This window comes from Panthera onca, chromosome E3 (assembly GCF_046562875.1).
Source record: "Panthera onca isolate mPanOnc1 chromosome E3, mPanOnc1 haplotype 2, whole genome shotgun sequence".
NCBI classification, from domain to species: domain Eukaryota; kingdom Metazoa; phylum Chordata; class Mammalia; order Carnivora; family Felidae; genus Panthera; species Panthera onca.
In genome coordinates, this window is record NC_138354.1 from 4,803,060 (window position 1) to 4,823,291 (window position 20,232).

The window sequence follows — 20,232 nt, forward strand, 5'->3', positions numbered from 1 at the left end:
GTTCACCAGACCCTTCCTTGCAGGTGGATGAGATCCTGGGGGACCAGCCAACCGCCAAGGAACGGGTGTTCGCTGCCCTGAAGCAGTTTGCGGCACAGCAGCGAGTTGATGACCTGGTGTGGGCGCTCACCCTGGTGCTGCCCAGAGAGGCCCGTGCACCACTCATGGACAACCTCAGGTACCTTCGTTGGGGGAGGACTGGGCAGGCAGAGTGTGTCTTGCTTAGAGATGTCCGCTGTTCTGCCGCTGCCCCAGGCGCTATGCTGTGCGTCCTGCCACGGAACTGAACCCCAACACTGACCCACTCGCAAGGTGGGCCGGTGGCCTGAAGGCCGACCCTGGGAAGGGCGGCTGTTGGCTCTGCTGGGTGCCAGGGCATCACTGTGTACGAGTCGGGATGGCTGCTGGATGCTGGGCTGGGACAGGCTGCAGAGAGGACCCATCTCCTGCAGGAAGGACGCCCCGGGCTACAAACAGTGTGTGCTCTCTGCCCTCTGATGATGCCTGCTGTGCGCCAGGGACCTCACCAGGGCCCTAGAGAAACACTCTCTGGCTGAATCACCCCAGCACTATTATTATGCCCATTTCTCGGAGGCAGACTGAGGCTCAGAGAGGTTAAGAGGCTGGCCCAAAAGTCACACAGCAAATGAGTGCTGTCACAGGACCATGAACCCATCAGCTGTGCACTTTGTGTTCTGCTCAGCTTTGGACCCTGTCAGTTTATCCTTTAGGAAAAAAATTTCCTGGTGGGTTTACACCTGGCGTGGCCCCTGAGTCTTCTGAGCCCCCTACACCCACCCCCTCTCCCACCAGGGCATCACAGCCCAGCACAGCACAGCTTTGATCAGGCCCCCTCCGAGTGATGCCTGATGCCTTCCCTGCCGGGATCCCGCGGGGTCTTTCTCTCCTCACCCTGCCTCCAGGGCCTGCGATGGCTCCCCCCTCCCCCTTCCTGGGCTCAGCCCGCCCCCTCCCCTTGCTGCCATTCACCCCACAGCCTGCCCCTCCCTCTGGGCCTGGCCAATGTCAGGGACAGGGCTGGCCACCCCCCCACCAAGCCCGGGCGCAGCGTCTCAGCTCTGCAGCGGAGCACAGAAGGCCACCGAAAGAGGCCACCATGAGCTGCCTGGGGTGAGTTAGGGGCCTGCCCCTTGCTAGGAAAATCCAAAGAGAGAGAAAAAAAAAAGTTATTTCTACAGCCTAATTTTCAGCGGATGATGCGCTGGCGCTGAGGGCTCCCTGGGGAGGTGATGGATGGGCAGCCCCCCACCCCGCCCATCTCCACCAGGGCTGGGTTAGGGGCGAGGGCGGCTCGCCGTCCCCTGGGAAGTTGGCACACTTGTGTCGAGGCTGCTAGCAGCTGGACTCAGCTGGCCCTCTCGGTCCCCCTCGTCTCCCTTCGGAGCTGCCCCGGCTTCCGTCTCTGTCGCCTCTGTCTCCCAGGACAGCCTGTCTGCCTCCCTGAGCCTGCTTTCCCGTTCGTTAGTCCCCAGGCGACCGGCAGTGGGTCAGGAAGAGCTGGGGTGGGGGAGGCGCCCCCTTGGGTGTGCTTGGTTTAGAACCCAGGGAAGTGGGAACCCTGGACAGCCGGGGATGCCCGGTCCCCGCAGCATCCCCGGGGCGCTGCTGGGGAGGATGAAACGGCAGCTCTGTTGTCAGCGATTGTCAAGTTCGACAGGAAAATTGGGGAGGATGCTGGCAGAGGGGGCGGCGCCCAGCTGGGCTCTGCAGGGAGAGGGGTACCTTGGCAGCGTGTGGCCTCAGCCGCCCCCGCCCCCGTCTCCTTACCGTCCACCTCCCCACCCCCACTCCCAGGCTCTGTTGGCCCACACGCTGGGTTCCAGGGTTGCGGCAGTGATCCCCGTGCAGCACCTTCTGTGGGAGAGCTCACAGGGGGTATGGAGGAGCCACAGATACAGTTACCTGTGATTCTGAGGGCTGAGTGCCAGCAGGCCAGGGCTAACTCAGCAGGGCGCAATCAGGACAGGCTCCCTGGAGGAGGCCGCAGGTGCCCCTGCTGTGGCTCAGTGACCCTCCGAGTCTGGCAGTATGTCCTATGGGGGTGGGAAGACAGCCCCCTAGAAGATTTCATCAGGGCCAGGCATGTAGCCACAGAAGTGGACCCTGCCAAGGCGAGGGTGGTGCCGCTCGGTACCCAACACTGGGCACCCAACAGTACCCGGCCGTGAACCACCTTGCTGGGGTGGGTGGCCACAAAGAGCCACCGCTGCAGCCTTGGGATGTCCCATTGGGGAGAGACAAGGTTTAAATGAGAGATTGAGCAGCAAGCGGTCGGTGAACCTGTGTGTGTGTGGGGGTGTGTGTGTGTGTGTGAGAGAGAGAGAGAGAGAGAGAGAGAGAGAGAGAGGAGAGAGCTTGGCAGAGGCTGGAACCCACCCCAATCACCGTGTGACCTCTGAGGGGTGGTCCCAGGGGCCAGATCAGAAGGCTTGGGGAGAAAGCAGAGGGAGCGGTGAGATCATGGAGCACAGCAGCCACGTGTGCCTTTTTAAAAATTAAATTTAATGATTATTAAATAAAATTTAAAATTCAGCCTCTCCGGCTCGCTGGGCCCATTTCGAGTGCCCAGTAGCCACGTATGACTAGTGGCTCCCGTGCGGGACAGTGCACATTTAGAACGTGTCCATCGCCGCAGAAAGTTCTCCTGGTCGGTGCTGCCATGAGGGTAAGATCTGGGTCAGCGGTGGTAACGTAGGCCAAGGGGTTCGTTCTGCAGCTCAGAGCCTAATGTGGATCTATCCCCAAAGGGATCCCAGTTTGATGAAGTGATAAAATGACTTCCTAATTAGGACGGGCCAGGCAGTTTGGGAAGTGTGACGTAGTCAGGAGGGAGCAGGGGAGCGAAGGTGGCTTTGTAGTCTGCTGTGTTCCAGGGAATCTAGAAGGAACCGGAGGGGCAGCTGGGTGGGAGGAGAGGGAAGCAAAAGCCGTGATGCAGGAAGCTGGGATCTGGAACCCCAACAGACCTAGCTTGAACCCCCGGGTCCACTCACTGGCCATGCAGCCTTGGGCAGGCTGACTGGCCTCTACAGTTTGTCTGAAGAATGGGGCTGCCAACCCTTACGTGTTCCCAGCAGGGCTCTCGGTAGGAAATCACATAAATGAAGTGTGCCAGCTACAAGCAAGGAAGAGATCGGTTGAGAATCTGGGGTGAGGGGACACCTACACCCCACTTCATCCTCTTCTGCTTTAATGACAAATGTCCGAGGCACCATAATGCCAAGCTATTGGGAGAATTCTTATGAAACTGAGCAGAAGTACAAGGGACATAGTATGTGCTCAGTTAGTGTGGGCTTCCCCTGGGGAAGATCTCTTTCTTCCTGGCACTGTTGGCATTTGGGGCCCAATAATTCTCTGTTGCGGGGGGTGGGGGTGCTGTATGTTGTCAGATGCTTACAGCATCTCTGGCCTCCACCCACTAGATGCCAGTAGCACACTTTCCTCCCAGTTGTCACTTTGTGACAGCCCAAATTGTCTCCAGACAGTGCCAAATGTCCCCCGGGGGGCAAAATCACTCCCCAGTTGACAACTGCTGTCCTAGAGTGATGTGCCTTTAGTAGCATCCTCTTGTGGGGCAGGCTCTGTGGCAAAGGCCAGCTGTCGGCTGACCCCTGCCCTCACCCCCCACCGTGTCGTCTTGGGCTATCTGGCCAGGTGCAGATATTATCCCCTTCTGATGCCTTCACTGTGCACTGGGCTGCTGGGGCAGAGGGGCGGCATGTGCTGTGGACAGACAGGGACGGGGACAGGGGGCGACAGTGACACCTGGCCCCAAGGCGGTGTGTGCACTTGTGCCTGTGTCTGGCATTTGCTCTGTGCTCACACCTCCTCTGCCCACAGCAAGGTGGACCGACCGTCTTCATGGCCTTCGGGCAGGCCTGGTTCTGGATGCTGGGCCATTGCATCCGGAGCCAAACAGAAACGGCTCGTGATGGGACAGCGGTGGCCCTGCAGATGTCAGGGAGCTGTATTGACTCTGGAGGTTTTCGGGCATTTCTGTCCCTGGCAGGGCTGAGGACAAGGCCTGGGAGGATGCCGCATGAGTGCTGGCTCCGGCTTCCTGCTGCTGCTGCTGCTGCTGCTGCTGCTGCTGCTGCTGTGGGGAGAAAAGCAGGCCTGGTTGATAACATGAGGGCAGCGGCCTCACTGGGGCCAGGAACGTGGGGCTGCGGGTGGACTGGGCAGCATGGTCTGAACTGAGTACCAGGTCTGACCATGCAGTCCTGCAGGGGCCTCCCTGTGACCGGCTGCAGGAGCCCCTAGGCAGGACCACGTAAGATGTTCCTTCCTCCCAGTGACTGACACAGACCTATAGGCCAGGGGGTTTCTGCCTCTGCAGTGCCAGTCTCTCTGGGTAGTGGCCACCTCGTGGTGAGGAGACGGCTTTCTGTTGATGTCCCCCAAGAAGCCCTCAAGATGTCCTGTGTCTATGTTTCCTGAGGGCGAGCAGGACTTGATCAGCCAGAAATGACCATGCAGTGGGTTCTCTGGGGTCAGTTCCTGCTCTGATTCCCAGGGAGTAGCAGGCCCAGAGCCAGAGAAGGGTCCAGACCCCCTTTCTTGTTAACTCCCACTTCTCCCCTTAGCTGTTCCTCCGATTCTCTCCCAACAGGAGGCCGGCTGGCCTCCTGAGCCTCACTTGGGAGTTGCCCCAGGCTGGCCGCCCCTCCTCACTTCCCCTCACTCACCAGATCTCACGTACTCTCCTTCCTCTGTGTTTTTAGAACCTAGCCACTTACCCCACCCCACACCCTTCCCTGTTCCCCTCCCAGCCTCACCCACTCCCCTGGTGCACCAAAACCTCTGGGGTCCCTCCGCCTCTCCTTAAATCCTGAAACAGACCCTCCCCTGTCTCCTCGAGGTTCTCAGTGTTCAGTCTCAGCCGCTGACAATGGCGTTCAAGGCCTCCCTCTCTAGCCTCTTGATTAGCGCATCTCTCCGGGGTAGGTGAGAAGGGCTTCCCCGCGCTGACCCACTCCTTGAAGCCTAACGCTAAGACCACCCTCTCCGGAAAGACTTCCCGTGCCTACAAAAGAAAGTCGGAGCTTCTCCCGAACTGTGGGGTTCAGTCTCGCCGCAGCCAGGTGCAGGGGGCCTGGGCGCCAGGGCCCGAGGGGCTGGAGGCGAGGCACCTGGGGAGGGACTGAAGAAGCCGGCCGAGCGCAAGCCGCGTTGACAGCCCCGAACCTCCCCCCGGATGCCCCGGAGCTAGCGGAAGGGTCCCCCGTGGGGGCGGGGCGGGGCGGGGCGGGGCCACCCGAGAAGGGGCGGGAGCGGGGCCGCGGGCCCGGGCGGCTCGGGAGGGGCCGAGTGCGCTCGCCCGGCAGAGGCTCGTGGAGTCGCGGCGCCCTCGCTCCGCTCGCGGGCTCGGCCACCCCTACCTGTCGGCACCTGCCGCGCCGCCGCCGCCGCCGGCTCCAGATGGGGAAGGACCAGGGCTTCTCTCGGCACTTTCGGTAGTTCCCCCCCCCCCCCCCCCGCGCCCCGCGCCCCCGGGAACTGTGCGCCCTGGGCGCGGCGCACCCCCCTCGGGCGGCCTGAGAAGGGGTGGGGCTGGGGCACTGAGGTGGACACCCACCCGGCACACGGGGGCGAGTTCCCCGCGTTGGGTGCCTGGAACCTGCCTGCGCCTCTAGGGGTCGGGATGGGGGTGGGGGGAAACCAAGGGCTGAGACTGAAAAGCCCTCTCTCCTTCCTACGATTGGGCAGATGGAGAGAACTGGCCAGAGAGCCATGTCAGGGAATGTGGTGGAGAGAGAGGACCCTAGGGCAACCCCTAGGAGGAACCTGGGGATGGATTTACACCTGACCCCCCAGGCAGAGAGAACAGAGCTGACTGACTGAAGTTGTGTGGCCAGGGAAGAGTCCTGTGGTCTCAGAGAAGCCCGTTGGCATAGCAGGGATCTGAGAGTCCTGGGGCAGCCATACCCGCAGAGTCAGAGGGGCAGTGGTCCATGAGGCCCCAATGCGCCTGGCTGTCCTGGCTTAGTGGATTCAGAACAGACCCAGGGCTGGGGTACCTGGCCAGACTGAGCCTCATGGAGGCCGACACAGCCAGGAAGGGCATCTGGTTCACAAGGCAGCCTTGGCCTCTGGCTTAGCCCTGAGGACACCAAGCAGGGAAAAGGCCACCAATCTTTTCCCACCTGTGCAGTTGGTGACTCACTGTGGTTACCACCCCGGGGGGCATAAGGCCTTTTCTAATTGCTGCTGGAGGGTGGAGCTGGGTGGTCATCTGGCCCATGCCCAGGTTCGACCTAGGGGCTGGGGGAGCGGGGCCGATGCCTTCTGGAGCCTGGGGCTGGAGCCCCAAGTGGGAGGTGGGCAACTTCCCGCTTGTCATCCCTCTGCTTGAGCTTGAGACACGTGGTGGGTCTGGGAGGGTGTGGGGAATGTGCAGGCCAGGCAGATGGAAGTGTCAGGCTCCGGAGACCTTGAGTGACCATCTGGGGAATGAGGCTGAGGCTCTATATTTTCGGGAATCGCTGTGGATGAGCAAGGACAGCATCAGGCCAGGATGCTCCTGGAAGAGTTGAGTAGGCCTTTCATCCTGGCCTCCTGGTCGCCTGAAACATTCAGAGGTGGGGGTGGGGTGGGCGGGCAGCCCTGATGCCCCCTCCTCCTGGAGGATCCACATCCCTTCCTTCCTATCGGCCAGCTTATTCCGCTTGCCTGGTCTTCTTAATCCTACCCATAGAGGTTGGGGGAAACAGGGTGGGGGCCACTGGACAACCTCAGAGGGATTATATTTCAGCTGGCTGCAAAGCCACTGTGCCCTTCTTCCTCCCTCCTCCCCACCATGCCCTTGGCACTGGCTCCTGGTACAGAGAACATGGAAGGGAGCCTTGGGATGCAGCCAGGGAGGCCTCACTAGCAACCAGAACTTCGGAGTCCCTCGGCAGAGTCCTGCCACAGAGCTGAGGCTCAGAGGCCAGCCTTCGGTCCAAGCTGTGCCGGGGGCCAGCTGTGTAAGCCTGGAAAGTTACAGATCTTCTCTGAGCCTCCAGATCCTGTGCTATGGACAGGGGAGTCCGCCAGGATGCTAACTGCTGCCATTACTCGGAGGTGTGGTTGGGCTGCTGGTGGACCCCTGTTTACTGAGTCACTGGGTCCCTCCCCTGTGCCAAACCCTGACTGGTCACTGTGGCCCTCAGCCAAGCCACAGACCTAGCCCTCAGAGAGCTTCCAGCTTTGCAGAAGACATCCACAGCTACCAAGGAAATCAGCCCAGGGTGTGGATCCCACACGGGGAGGCCATCCAAGCCTCCCCACTGCCTCTCACCACTTCTAGGTGGCTTCTCTGGGGGCAGGGACCACGGTGCCGTCAGCTCTGAACCTGAGTGCCTGGCTGGCACCGGTAGCAGGGTCTTACTGTATGTCACATGTTGGATTAAACTGGAGGAAGGCCAGCGTTGGGTGCTGAGGGTCGATCCCAGTGTAGCTAGGAAACAGAGGGTACCAGGCAGGGGCAACAGCCTGGGCAAAAGTGTAAAAGGTAGGACTGGATGTGGGAGTCCTGGCAAGTTCCGAGGAGGCAGGTGTAGAAAGGACTGGCCCGAGAAGCGAGCAGGAGGACGGGGAGTGTAAGGAGGGTCTGGGGAGAGTCTGACCCCGGGGCAGATTGTGGCTTCAGTTTTCTCCTGCGGAGTTGCCTGGAATCAGGTAAGAAGAAGATGAGTGGTGGGGGGATCCCCGGCTGGGGTTTGGCCTGGCAGGTGCAAGGGCATGAAACGAGGGAGTTAGGGAAGAGGTCAGAAACGGGAAGACACAGGCAGGAAGGGGAACAGGACCATGGGCGCGCTCTGGGGGCGCTCAGGTCCCTCAAGGCCAGAGTAGCGGGGACAGTCCGAATGTGACTTTCCGGCGGTGGAGCGAGCCAGGCGAGAGCCGGGCGCCGTGACTTGTCGGGTCGCCCCAACAGGCCGGTTGGGGCGCAAGTCCCGGCAGCGAGGGGGAGAGTGGGGCGCGGGCTACTGATTCCCCGGTTACCCCTGGGGTAGGGGCGGGAGAGCCCGGGGCGGCGCCCGCGAGAAGGAGCCTTTAGGCCGCGCCTTGCCGCGACCGGGGCGCTGTCTGGGGACGCGCCCCGACTCTGCGGCCCTCGCCCGCAGGATCTTCATCCCCAAGAAGCACCGGGCGCGCTTCGACGAGGTGGTGTCGCAGGGTCTGCTGGGCAAGCTGTGCCGCGCCCGGCGGGCGCAGGGAGCGCAGCGGCTGCGCCGGAGCCGCAGCGAGGAGCGGCCCGAGCGCCTCCTGGTGTCCACTCGCGCCAGCGCCGCCCCGCGCCGCCCGGACGAGCCGCCCCCGCGCAAGGCTTCCTCGTTGCTGGGCGGTCGCGCGGGCCCGGGGGGCACGCGCAGGTACCCGGGGCGCGCGCGCACGGGCTGCGGGTGCTTCCTAGTCGGTGGGCCGGGGTGGAGATCTGGGCAGAGCGCGCGGCGTCGGGGCGTGGACACCTGGGGGGTGCGGGTGCGGGGCAGGAGAGGTTAAGGGCAGCGGGACACGGGACATCTCTATCCCCTATGCCCCCTAGCCTCTCTCTCCCCAGGGCGGGGCACGCGGCCAGCCCCCCCCCCCCCCACTCCACCCCTTCTTTCTCCCCAGGACAGTCCGAGTCTACAAGGGCAACAAGAGCTTCGGCTTCACGCTGCGCGGCCATGGGCCTGTCTGGATCGAGTCTGTCCTGCCTGGTGAGGGGTAGGCGGGTTGTCCTGGATGGAGTGAAGGACCCTGTTAGGCCGATACTCAGTAACCCGCCCCCTCGCTTCCACCCCCCAGGTTCAAATCTCAGGTAGCCTGTGCCCTCTAAGTATCCTAGATACATACATCCGTCTGAGTTGGGGCACACGCCCTCCAAGTTCAGGGTCACCTTTGAGCCAAGTGACCCGAGTTCTCCATCCAGACCTTTCCTGCGTCCACGTGGGAGGGCTGAGGGCGCCGTCCCAGACACTGGGGGAGACAGGACACACACCTGATGCCTGCCCAGGCCACACCCCAACAGCATGCGTGCTCTGTGCTGGGTGCCCACTGTGAACTTGGCACTTGCTGGGCGGGTCAGACTCAGAGAGGCATCAGGCCCTCAGGGCCTCTGCCCACTATCCAGTCCCTTCCTCCCAATCTGGACTCTCCTCCCACCCCCACCCTGCCTCCCTTTTTTTTGATGGTGGTGGTGGGGTGCTCCTGGAATGGCGGCATCTTGAAAAAGGCAGAGCCTTAGTGCAGGAATTTCCCCTTTCCCCCCTCTGGAGGGGGGGGGGGGGAGGGGTCTTCCATTGTGAAAGGTCTCTGTGGGGCAGGAATGTCTCCTGGCACTAAACTGAACTTTCCCTCCTGGTAACCACCTCCCAGGGCTGGGTCACCTGCATCCATAACCTCCCAGCACCTGAGCATGCTGCTCCTGGTGACACATCCCCACTGGTGGACCCGCTGATGCTGAGTCCTGTCTGCCTTTCCTCATCTCACACCTCCAATGCATGGATTTGTGGGATGGACATCTTCTGATCCCCAGGAAAGTGCCTTAGTGCCTTAGCATCTCCCGCCACGGGGATCTCAGATGACTGACGCGTTCCAGTTCTCGGATCTGTGCACTAAGTTGTTGACACAGTGTCGTAGGGAAGAGGCCCAAGGGCCGGTGCTCTAGAAAAGAGTAATCTCTCCTCTTTGTCTCTTCCAACTGAGCCACCACCTTCCTGTTCCACCCACGTGGTCCAGCCGGAGATCCTTTGCCTAGGGCCATGTTAAAATCTAGATGTGCTGTTCTCTCCAACCCAGTGTCCAGGCTTCCCCTTGTCTTCCTTGTCATAGGAAGCGAAACCAATGCTTCAGTAAGAGCTTTTACAGAAGGGGAAACTGAGGCCTTTAGAGGCTCTGGCAAAGCAAGGACCAGAACCTGAGATCTCCTGACTCCTGTTCCAGTGATCTTGAATTCCCCGGCTACAACCCCACCGGCCCTCCTACCCCAGGCTGGCCCAAGCTTCCAGACAGGCCAGATTGGATTCACCACCACCATCGCCCTCTCCTCTCCCCCTTTTCAGCCCCAGGGAAAGGACTCTGCTTCCCTAGCAAGTCTTTCCTGAGCAGCCTTCTCCCCTGCCCCCTCTGCCCCGACAGTCCCCACAGCCTCATGAGAGTACGTTTTCTTTAGGCATCTGTCCCTTCCCCCACTTGCTTCCAAATCAAATTTAGAGCAGCACCTGATAAAAGAGGCAGAAAGGAAAAAAACCTGCATCCACAGGAGCAAGGTTACCAGCCCCTCCCCAGGTGGTGGGTACTGGGTTTGGTCTGACCTTCAGGGCCATCAAAGCCGAGTGAGAGTCCACTGCTATCTTGGGTTTAAAATGCAGGTTTTATTATTATCCTGGTGCAGTGAGGCCAACAGATCAGGAGATAATCACCATTGGAAAAAAGAGCGTGTCCTTCACAGTTCCCAAGAGGAAGGGACATGCCACATCATGCAGGGCCACACCGCCACACAGGGCCACATGGGAAAGGGAAGGATCGAGCCAAGCAGGTTAAGCAAGCTAAGCAGGCGTAGGATGAGTTTGACTGCTTTCAGCAGGCTCTGGGGCATAGGAGCTGTCCCCTTTTGGGAGGCGCCTGGCCCTGGGTGACCAGGGCAGGGCAACAGTGGCCCGGGGTGTGAGAGCCCCGTAGACACGGAGGTTGGCTGGTTGTAGGCTCTGGATCCGTTGTGTACAAGAGACACTTTTCCGAGCCAGTCACTTACCACATAGGAGTTGGCTAGCCCTGGGAGGGCAGTGCTTCCCAGGTCACCATTGCCCCCAAGATGCCAAAGCATCAGGAAGCACAGAAACAAACAAGCATGATTAATACACCATGTTTCACAGCCTGAGGGAGACGCATGCGTCCCTCTAGGCAGACGCACTTTCTCCTGACGACAAAGGCACGGAGGAATCTGCCACGTGAACTGTTACGTGAGGGGCAGAGACCGGTGTATGGACCGGGGCTCTCAGCAGGTGCACAGATGCTGCAGAAATACCGCTCCCAAGACCTTCCTTGTTTCTGCACTGCTTCAACAGCTCAGGGCTGGCGGGTGGTCCACACTGTGCCCCAAACCCTCCCATGCCCACCCAGGGGCTCACTCCCCGCTCAGAGCAGCTGAGAGCAGAGGAGTACTGGGTCTAATGTGGGATCTGCTGGCCTGAATTTGGCTGTCCTTTGCCGCTTTTCCCGTTTTGTTCCTGTGAAATGGGCTCGCAGAGCGCGGCCCTGCCCAGCTGACCGGCCCGCGCTCTCTTCTCGCTTCCAGGGAGCCCGGCTGACAATGCTTCCCTCAAGTCAGGCGACCGGATCCTCTTCCTCAATGGACTGGACATGAGGTCAGAGGCTATTGGGGACATCAGAGCTTGGTGACACATCATCCTCCAAGACTCCTGCCTCTTGGGACACCCAGGCCGTGGTCCCAATCTCCTATGACCACTTGGTCCCCACAGCCTGCCCCTCTTCCTGTGGGAACCCTTGAATCTGTCCTCCTACACTAGCCAGGATGTCATTGATCCTTCCAACCAGAAAACACCCCAGCTCCATGCAAGGGACACAGTTAAATGGACCACGAGTGTCTTGCCCTTGAGAATAGCCTGGCCTAGGGGTGACGTGGGCTCAATCCCTCTGCGCCCAGAAGTGTCCAGCTGGTCCTGGGCCTGGAGCATCTCCTGCAGAGGATATGAATGAGCAGGACCCGACTTCTGGTCCTGGCCTAGCTGTGGGCATGCTGAGTGGCCTCTACCAGCAGGACAAGGAGGTCTGGTGGGTGGCCGTGGACAGGGCTCATCCTGGTCAGGCCCTCCTGGGCCATCTCTTCTCGGCAGGAACTGCTCCCATGACAAGGTGGTGTCCATGCTTCAAGGCAGTGGCGCGGTGCCCACGCTGGTGGTGGAGGAGGGGCTTGTCCCGTTTGCCAGCGGTGAGACACCCACTACCACTAGGCTTCACGGCTCACAGACACCCTGCCAGGGCTCCGTGTGTGGGATTTACGAGTCTGCACAGGACTCTGCCTTTCCCCCTAAGCCTGCAGCTTCCCTCCCCACGTGGTGCCGTAGATTCCAGTGGGGCAGCCTCAGGGACCCTGCCAGGGGCTGTCCCTGCATCCCTGTCCCCAGCTTCTGGCAGCAAGTGTGGCTCCCAGTGCCCGGCACTCCCCCCAGCTGCCAGGGACACGACATCCAACCTGGGGATCCTGGGTCACCTGTGCCTCTCCTGCCCGTGGTCCCCGACAGACTCCGATTCTTTGGATTCCCCCAACCCGTCCTCGGCGCTCACCTCCCTGCAGTGGGTGGCAGAGATCCTACCCTCCAGCATCCGGGTTCAGGGGAGGACTTTCAGCCAGCAGCTGGAGCACCTACTCACGCCTCCCGAGCGCTATGGGGTCTGCCGGGCACTTGAGAGCTTCTTCCAGCACAGGTGGCTGAACCGGACAGGTGGCGGGACCAGCCCCGGGTGGGCCCCAAATCCTGCCCAGACTCGCCATCGGGGTCTCCCTGCCTGGGTCTCCTCCACCCCGTTCTCCTGGGCTGGGGAGGGGTGCTGGGGGGGGACTCAAAGAAAGCAGCAGCTGGTACCAGGGGCCCCGGGGGGGGTGGGCAGTCCAGGTGCCCCACAACAAACCCTCACTCTTAAACCTCCCAGCCACGTGACCTAGCCTCTGCAAGGTGAAGCAGCAACCACCAGCTGCACTGGTCATGGACCGCTCACAAGACTTTGGCCTGTGGGCGCTTGCCACCGGCCGGCCGGCCGTCATGGGGCAGGGGGGAGGGGGTGCTTAGGTCAGTGTCTTCCTTTTTGTAACTTCAGTCCATAGGGTCATTGTCACGGCCCATGCAAACCCCTCACCTGTCCGTGCCCTTTTCTTTTTTTTTTTGTTTTAAACAGCGTTGTTGAGATATAACTCACACACCATCACGATGTACTCAATTAAGGGTACGAGGCACTGATTTTTAATGCACACATCCGTGCATCCGTGACCACACTCAGTTTGAGAACGTTTTCATCACCTCAGAAAGGAACCCCACACCTCTTCACTGTCACCCCCTCCTCCTCTGCCCTCCCCCCACCCCTTAAACAACCATGAATCTGCTTCAGTGTCTCTGTGGCTTTCCCTGTTCCGGACTCCCACATGAATAGGAGCCCACAGTATGTGGGCTTTCACGTCTGGCTTCTTTCGCCCAGCATCGTGTTTTCCAAGTCCATCCAAGCTACGGTATCTATTTCCTTCCTTTTTCGTAGCCAAATAACATTCCATTTTGTGGACAGACCACATGTTGTCTATCTGGATGCTGGGCTTGTCTCCACCTTTCATTGCCTTTTAGCTCCTCTCCCTCTCCCACATCCCTCCCCTGCCAAGGCACCAGTCTGATGAATTTAACGGGCATCCTTTTGTCTGATGTGTTCCTCAAGTGTAGGCATTGCTGTTTCATATGATGTATTTTTTTTTAAGTTTTATTTAAGTAATCTCTACACCCAACGTGGGGCTCGAACTCATGACCCCAAGATCAAGAGTCACATGCTCTTCTGACTGAGCCAGCCAGGCGCCCCACATATGATGTATCTTTTTGTTCCGCATCATGATTGTGCTATTCTTTGCACATTCCGTGTGTGACTTTCTTCCACCAAGTGCTGTGTGTTTAGATCTGTCCATGTTGTTCCGCGGACATGGAATACATTGTTTATAACTGCAGCCAGATTCTTGTAGATCACCTCCCCCGCCAGCCGTGTCTGAGGTATTTACCTGCCAGTGACAGACCCCGCCTTGCCACCACTGTGTTCCATCACAGTAGCATTGGTGAACATTGGTGAACATTCTTTCTGACCTAAAGCTGGGTCTACGTACTAATTCGATTTTTCAGCCTTCATCTGGGAGAAAGACCGTGACTATGGGGTGTGTTGGACTTTGGGTTGGGCCCTGGATCTCTTGGGCAACTTTACAATCTGTTGCCTTCCAAGACCCCTGTTTGACAGCCCCCAGCCAGCCTGTCCATGGTCCATCAGAGCAATTCCTTCCTTAATCACTTATGGTCACCCCACTTTCGTCCTGCACATTTCCCCACGGAGCTGTGCACAGTTCGTTTGAAATTTACGTCTCAGAGCAGAATTGCTGGCTCTTAAGGTATTTGCTTACCTAACGTTTAAAAAATTATTTATTTATTTTGAGAGGGAGAGTAGGAGAGGGACAGAGAGAGAGGGGGAGAGAGAGAGAGAGAGAGAGAGAGAGAGAGAGAGAGAGAGAATCTTAAGCAGGCTCCACTCCCAGTGCGAAGCCCAATGTGGGGCTCGATCCCACAATCCTGGGATCATGACCTGAGCTGAAATCAAGAGTCGGATACTGAATTGACTGAGCCATCCAGGCGCCCCTTGTGTACCTAGTTTGACAAAGTAATACCAAATATTTTCCCAGAGCACCGCTGTCACTCATACCTGCAGTCTTTCAGCCAGAAAGTGACATCTTTTTATTTTGAGTTTTTAAATTACTATTTTAGGGGCGTCTGGGTGGCTCCGTCAGCTCAGCGTCCGACTCCTGATTTCAGCTCAGGTCATGATCTCATGAGTTCGAGCCCCGCGTCGGCCCCTGTGCTGACAGCTCAGAGCCTGGAGCCTGTTTCTGATTCTGTGTCTCCCTCTCTGCTTCTCCTCTGCTCGCACTCTGTCTCTCAAAAATGAATAAACATTTTTTAAAAATAAAAAAAAAAAACCAGCCGTAGACAATATATAAACAAAGAGTCATGGCTGTGTTCCAATAAAACTTCCTTTACAGACACAGAAGGGGGTCCAGAATTTGGCCTGCGGACCATCATTTGCCAATCCCTGAGGTAGTGAGTCAGCCTCGCCAGTACGCTCTATGTGTTTTCATCTTCACAGTGACTCTGTGAGATAGATGCTATTTTTATCCCCATTTTACAGATAAGGAAACTGAGGCACCGAGAAATTAAGTAACTTGAGAAAGGTCACTTGGCTGGTAAGTGGCAGAGCCAGGATTTGAATCAGGGTGGCCGATCGCCAGGCCTGCCTTCCTCCCTTCCCTGTCTCCGCAGGGTTCTGTGGCCTGGAAGCGCCCCCCCACCTTGTCCATCTCTCCCTCCCCCTATGGTGAGCCCCTGAGTATTGAAGCCGTTGCTCCTGCACCCTCCCCCAGGAACATTGACACCCTCATCGTGGACGTCTACCCTGTGCTGGACACACCCGCCAAGCAAGTCCTTTGGCAGTTCATCTACCAGCTGCTGACTTACGAGGAGCAGGAGCTGTGCCGGGAGAAAATCGCGTGTTTCCTGGGCTACACGGCCATGACAGGTAAGCAGCCTCTCCCGCTGCCCCGCCCACCGAAGAGCCAGACACCTGTTCTCAGATCGCAGCCTACCTGGGCCTCTTCCACACACGGATGCACCCCTGTGTCATGCAGACACGTGCCCGACACACCCGGGCTGGTCGCACACTTGGCCCCGCGGATGCGCCTTGCCAGCTTGACCTTTTTTATTATTATTATTTCTTTTTTAATGTTGATTTGCTTTTGAGAGAGAGAGAGCGCGTGAGCAGGGGAGGCACAGAGAGAGAGGGAGACACAGAATCCGAAACAGGCTCCAGGCTCTGAACGTCAGCACAGAGCCCGACGTGGGGCTCGAACTCACAAATCCCAAGACCGTGACCTGAGCCAAAGTCGGACACTTTACGACTGAGCGACCCAGGTGCCCCTCAGCTTCACCCTTAAGTAACATCTGCAGTCTTATCTCAGACTTTAGACACCCTGCCTGTCCGCCCGGAAGCCCAGGCTTCTCACACACAACATGGGAGTGACCTCAGTGGCCGTGCATTGCACCTCAAGAAATGTGGCACAGACCAGGAAATTCGTGTGGTTGCTGTTTACAGAGCTGGAGAGTGAGCACACAGTCAGGTCACACCTGGCTGGTGTGCCTCGATGCACACGGACACACACTAGGGCCTGCCGGACGATGTGTGGCCTCAGCTTCCCACAGCTGCCCATCTCTTACAGTGTCCCCCATGTGGCCATAAAGCCGCACCCATCATTTAGGCCAAACCCTGTGCCCGTGTTCTACATACTCTGCACCTGCTAGGTCACAGTCTGCAGACCTGTGTGCTGGCCCTTGTGTGCCCACCATCCGTAGTCCTGGGGACCCACAATTTGGTGGGAGAGGCTCGAGGGTTTTAGCAAGAGGCTCGGGGGCATAGGCTGAGCAGTAGGTGTACAATCTCTCTCCACTTGCCAAGCAGAGCCTGGGGTCACAGATCGGTGCACACAGCTGCTGCCTTCACCCCTCCTGGGAGGCCCCTGGGCTGAGAGGACAAGGGGCCCGTCTCCTGTTCATGTCCCACAGCAGAGCCAGAGCCCGAGTTGGACCTGGAGCCTGAGCCCGAGCCTGAGCCCGAGCCGGTGCTGGAGCCCCAGCGACGCAGCTCCCTGAGGGCCTCCTCCATGTGCCGCCGCAGCCTCCGGTCCCAGGGCCTAGAGGCCAGCCTCAGTTGCGGTGAGGCTCTGGACGGGAAGGCGGGACTGGGTGTGAGGAACAGGGCTCCGTTTTCCTACCTGCAAAATGGGGTTGGTGAGACGAGAGATCCCGGAGAACGGGTTGAGCGGGGCTGAGCCATGGCCCTCGGGGGTCTGCAGGGCTTGCTAGTTCTTTCTCCATGGCTGCCCACTGAGCCTGGGCTGGAACCTGAGCCTTAGAGCTCAGAAGGGTCACTGGATGTCTCCACGGTGGACTCCACCCTCCCCGATTCCCCCAGCAGGTCCCGGTGACTGTCCCGAGATGCCTCTTCCTCTAATCCCAGGCGAGCGCCAGGCAGGCGACGGCACGTCCCTCCCTGAGACCCCCAATCCGAAGATGGTGAGACCTCACCACCCTCCTGGTGGTTCACTTGGCTGCTGGGAATAGGTAGCTCCTGGGGCTGGGGCAGAACCCTGCCTCCCAGACCACCCAGGCCTGGCCTCTGAGGCCATGTGAGGGCCTCACATGGGAGGGGAGGGTGGGTTGGACTCACCCTGGCCTCCTCTCCCCAAAGATGTCAGCCGTCTATGCGGAGCTCGAGTCCCGACTGAGCAGCAGTTTCAAAGGGAAGGTGGGGACCACGTCCAGATCCCGTGCCTCCCCGCCAGTGCCCAGCCCGGCAGGTGCAGCAGGTAGGGGCTCAGCCGGCTGGGGTTCCTGAGGGCAGCACTAGCTTCTGTCCACTGGGCTGTCTGTCTGGGTGTTTTCCCCATCTGAGGCACATCCTTCGAGCCTCCCCTTTGTTGCATGGCTCCATGACTGAGTTGTGGGGAACCTCAGTGGCCTCCATGGCAAAGGTCCATCAAGGTTAGGGTTGTCGCAGGTCTTCCCAGGTCCCCTCCAATCCTTACCCCTCCTATAGATTTAGAAGAGCCTAGGTCTTTCCCCTAAGGAGCCCTGAGTTAGCATGTGGCTGTTGGATAAACTATTAAGTGCATGCATTGCTCTGTGAATGGCCCAACTGAGAAGCTAGTTTCTCTGCAGTTCAGAAGGCAGGACGCCGGGGCAGTGTTCCTGTCAGCCAAGGGCCTGTCGGGTGCGGGAGGTGCCTCATGATCCTTGGTCTGGGGCCCGGAGAAGGCCCATCTCCCCTTTGAATTGTGTTCGGTCAGTCCTAGGTGGGACCAAGATGAGCTGGGGTCTGGCCTGTCCTGGGGCTAAGTACTGTTCCCCCTCACCTACTCTGACCTTTGATTTCCCTTAGGGAAGGGCCTGGGGAGGCAGGGGCATCCAGGGTCTTGTGCTGTGTCCAGAGAGGGAAAGGAAGGTACCCAGGGACACAGAGCCACCCTGCCCCGGGCCCCTCCTCTCCAGCCTGCACCTGGGACCCAGGTGCTGACTGAAGAGACCTCACACCTTATCCCCCACCCCAGGGCCCAGGACCCTGTCCAGCGTCTCGTGGCCCAGCGAGCGGCTCCTGCCCTCCCCCTGCTACTACCCACTGTGCTCAGGGGGCCTGGCCTCCCCCAGCAGCTCTGAGTCTCACCCCTACGCCAGCCTGGACAGCAGCAGGGCGCCCTCCCCACAGCCAGACCCCGGGCCCATCCGCTCCGACAGCCCCCCAAGTCCGGACCCTGCCCGCCCACCCAGCCGCAGGAAGCTCTTCACCTTCTCCCGCCCCATGCGAAGCCGGGATACTGACCGCTTCCTGGATGTGCTCAGTGAGCAGCTGGGCCCCCGGGTCACTGTCGTGGATGATTTCCTGAGCCCTGAGAATGACTATGAGGAGGTGAGTGTGAAAGCAGGTGTGGAGGGCGAGGGGCCCACGTGTGCCATGGGGGTCTGGAAGGGGAAACAGTATCCCTGGGCTCCCTCAAGAAGCCTGTTGCCCTTGGGAATCTGCCCCAGGCTACTTCCCTCCCTGCCCCGGTCCATCCCAGAATCTGTCCCAGGCTACCCCACCCCCCTGGCTTGAGCTATCCCACCCTTTGACTCAAGCTATGACACCCCCCACTCAAGGCCACCCCATATACCTTATCTTGGGTTACCCCGTTCCTTTTCCCAGACTGTCCTATCCTTGTCCCCAGGCTGTCCCACCCCCTGCCCCAGGCTATCCCACTCTCCCTCACCTTGCTCCGCCCTGGCAGATGAGCTTCCACGATGACCAGGGCAGCTTTGTGACCAACGAACGGAGCAGCGCTAGCGAGTGCATCAGCAGCAGTGAGGAAGGCAGCTCCCTGACCTACTCCTCCGTCTCCGACCACATCCCCCCACCCCCGCTCAGCCCCCCGCCTCCGCCACCTCTGCCCTTCCATGACCCTAAGCCCAGCTCCCGCACCCCCGATGGTCCTCGGGGCCCTGCTCAGACACTGGTCAAGCCCCTCACCCAACTCAGCCACCCAGTCCCTCCACCGCCCCCGCCACCCCTGCCCCCACCGGTGCCCTGTGCACCCCCCATGCTGTCCCGGGGCCTGGGCCACCGCCGAAGTGAGACCAGCCACATGAGCGTCAAGCGCCTACGGTGGGAGCAGGTGGAGAACTCGGAAGGCACCATCTGGGGTCAGGTAGGTGACCTGGGGCCTGGGGGTGCCCTGCACCAGGGGTAGGTGGCCTGGGCAGCAGCATTGAAGACAAGCCCCTGTCCAGTTTGTAGCCCCTGGCATTTCCCGCTTCCGTTTCCCTAGCATCGTGAACCCAGGACAGCTCTGGTGAGAGCACCCCCTGCAAAGAACACCCCCAAGCAAGGCCAGAGCTCTTGGCCACCTCCTTAAGCCCCCTCGGTTGGCTGCGGCCCCTTTGCAGTCCCTTCATCCGCCTGCCCCAGTGCAGCTTGCTGGCTTCTGCAGGGGGGGTATTGCAGGTGTACGTATGCAATGGACTTGAGGAGGCAGCGGCTCACCGCCTGATAACCTGGACGAGTTCGTGTCTCCCGCAGTCTCCTCTGGCCCCCACGTGTACCCCAGGGCCTGACGAGGGCTCTCCCTTCAGTAGCTCCCAGGGCAGCCCTTAGAGGGTGGGTGGGGTGGGCGGTGGCAGTGCGGTTGCCAGGGTAGGGCCTCACTGTGACGCCCTCTGCCTTGCAGCTCGGGGAAGATTCTGATTATGATAAGCTGAGTGACATGGTAAAATACCTCGATCTGGAGCTCCACTTCGGCACCCAGAAACCTGCTAGTGAGTGGCCCGAGGGCCCTGGGGGAACCCTCCACAAGCCCTCTCTGGAAGTCCACCTGCTGCCTTTTGTGGCATCCCGGGGCCTAGAGTCCCAGAGGCCCGCACCGACTGCCATTTGCTTACCGTGTCCCTGAGTTATTTAACTTCGCAGAGCCTCAGTTCTCCTGTCTCCAAGTGGAGATGACCCTAATAGCTGGCATTTATTGCATGCTTCCCAAATGCCAGACACCCTTGTTTCTAAATCAATCCCGTGATGACCCTAAGAGACAGGGACTGTGACCACCCTGGCTTCTTGATGAAGAAGCACAGAGAGGCTAGATAATATGCTTAAAGTCACAGAGCCAGAATCAGGTGACCAGGAGGCATCCATATCTAGGAGACTAGATGTCCCTTCTAGTCTCTCTGTCCCCTCTCCCCTCTCTGGGTATCTCCCTATAGGATTGTTGGGTGGGGTTCCAGGCAGCCAGGGGTATCATGTGTGACAGGTGGTTGCAGGATGGAAGACAAAGGCCTTTGTCCATCCAGGAAGCATCTGCAAGGTGAAGAGGTGGTTGGTTCACCTTACTCGGGCAGCTCAGTCCCAAGGGCC

The 20,232-nt window shown here is 59.6% G+C and overlaps 1 protein-coding gene across 1 annotated transcript in view; it reads left to right on the plus strand.

Annotated features, from left to right (window-relative positions):
• The window catches only part of GRID2IP (Grid2 interacting protein), a 36,492-nt gene that overhangs the window by 8,489 nt on the left and 7,771 nt on the right, over positions 1-20,232 (plus strand). Inside the window, exons 2-14 of the mRNA XM_060649570.3 lie at positions 24-178; positions 8,133-8,381; positions 8,626-8,711; positions 11,291-11,360; positions 11,850-11,944; positions 12,258-12,441; positions 15,167-15,321; positions 16,362-16,511; positions 16,774-16,871; positions 17,047-17,164; positions 17,906-18,261; positions 18,620-19,036; positions 19,556-19,643. Of these exons, the coding sequence (XP_060505553.3) occupies positions 24-178; positions 8,133-8,381; positions 8,626-8,711; positions 11,291-11,360; positions 11,850-11,944; positions 12,258-12,441; positions 15,167-15,321; positions 16,362-16,511; positions 16,774-16,871; positions 17,047-17,164; positions 17,906-18,261; positions 18,620-19,036; positions 19,556-19,643 (2,221 nt within the window). The remainder of the gene's footprint in view (positions 1-23; positions 179-8,132; positions 8,382-8,625; positions 8,712-11,290; positions 11,361-11,849; positions 11,945-12,257; positions 12,442-15,166; positions 15,322-16,361; positions 16,512-16,773; positions 16,872-17,046; positions 17,165-17,905; positions 18,262-18,619; positions 19,037-19,555; positions 19,644-20,232) is intronic.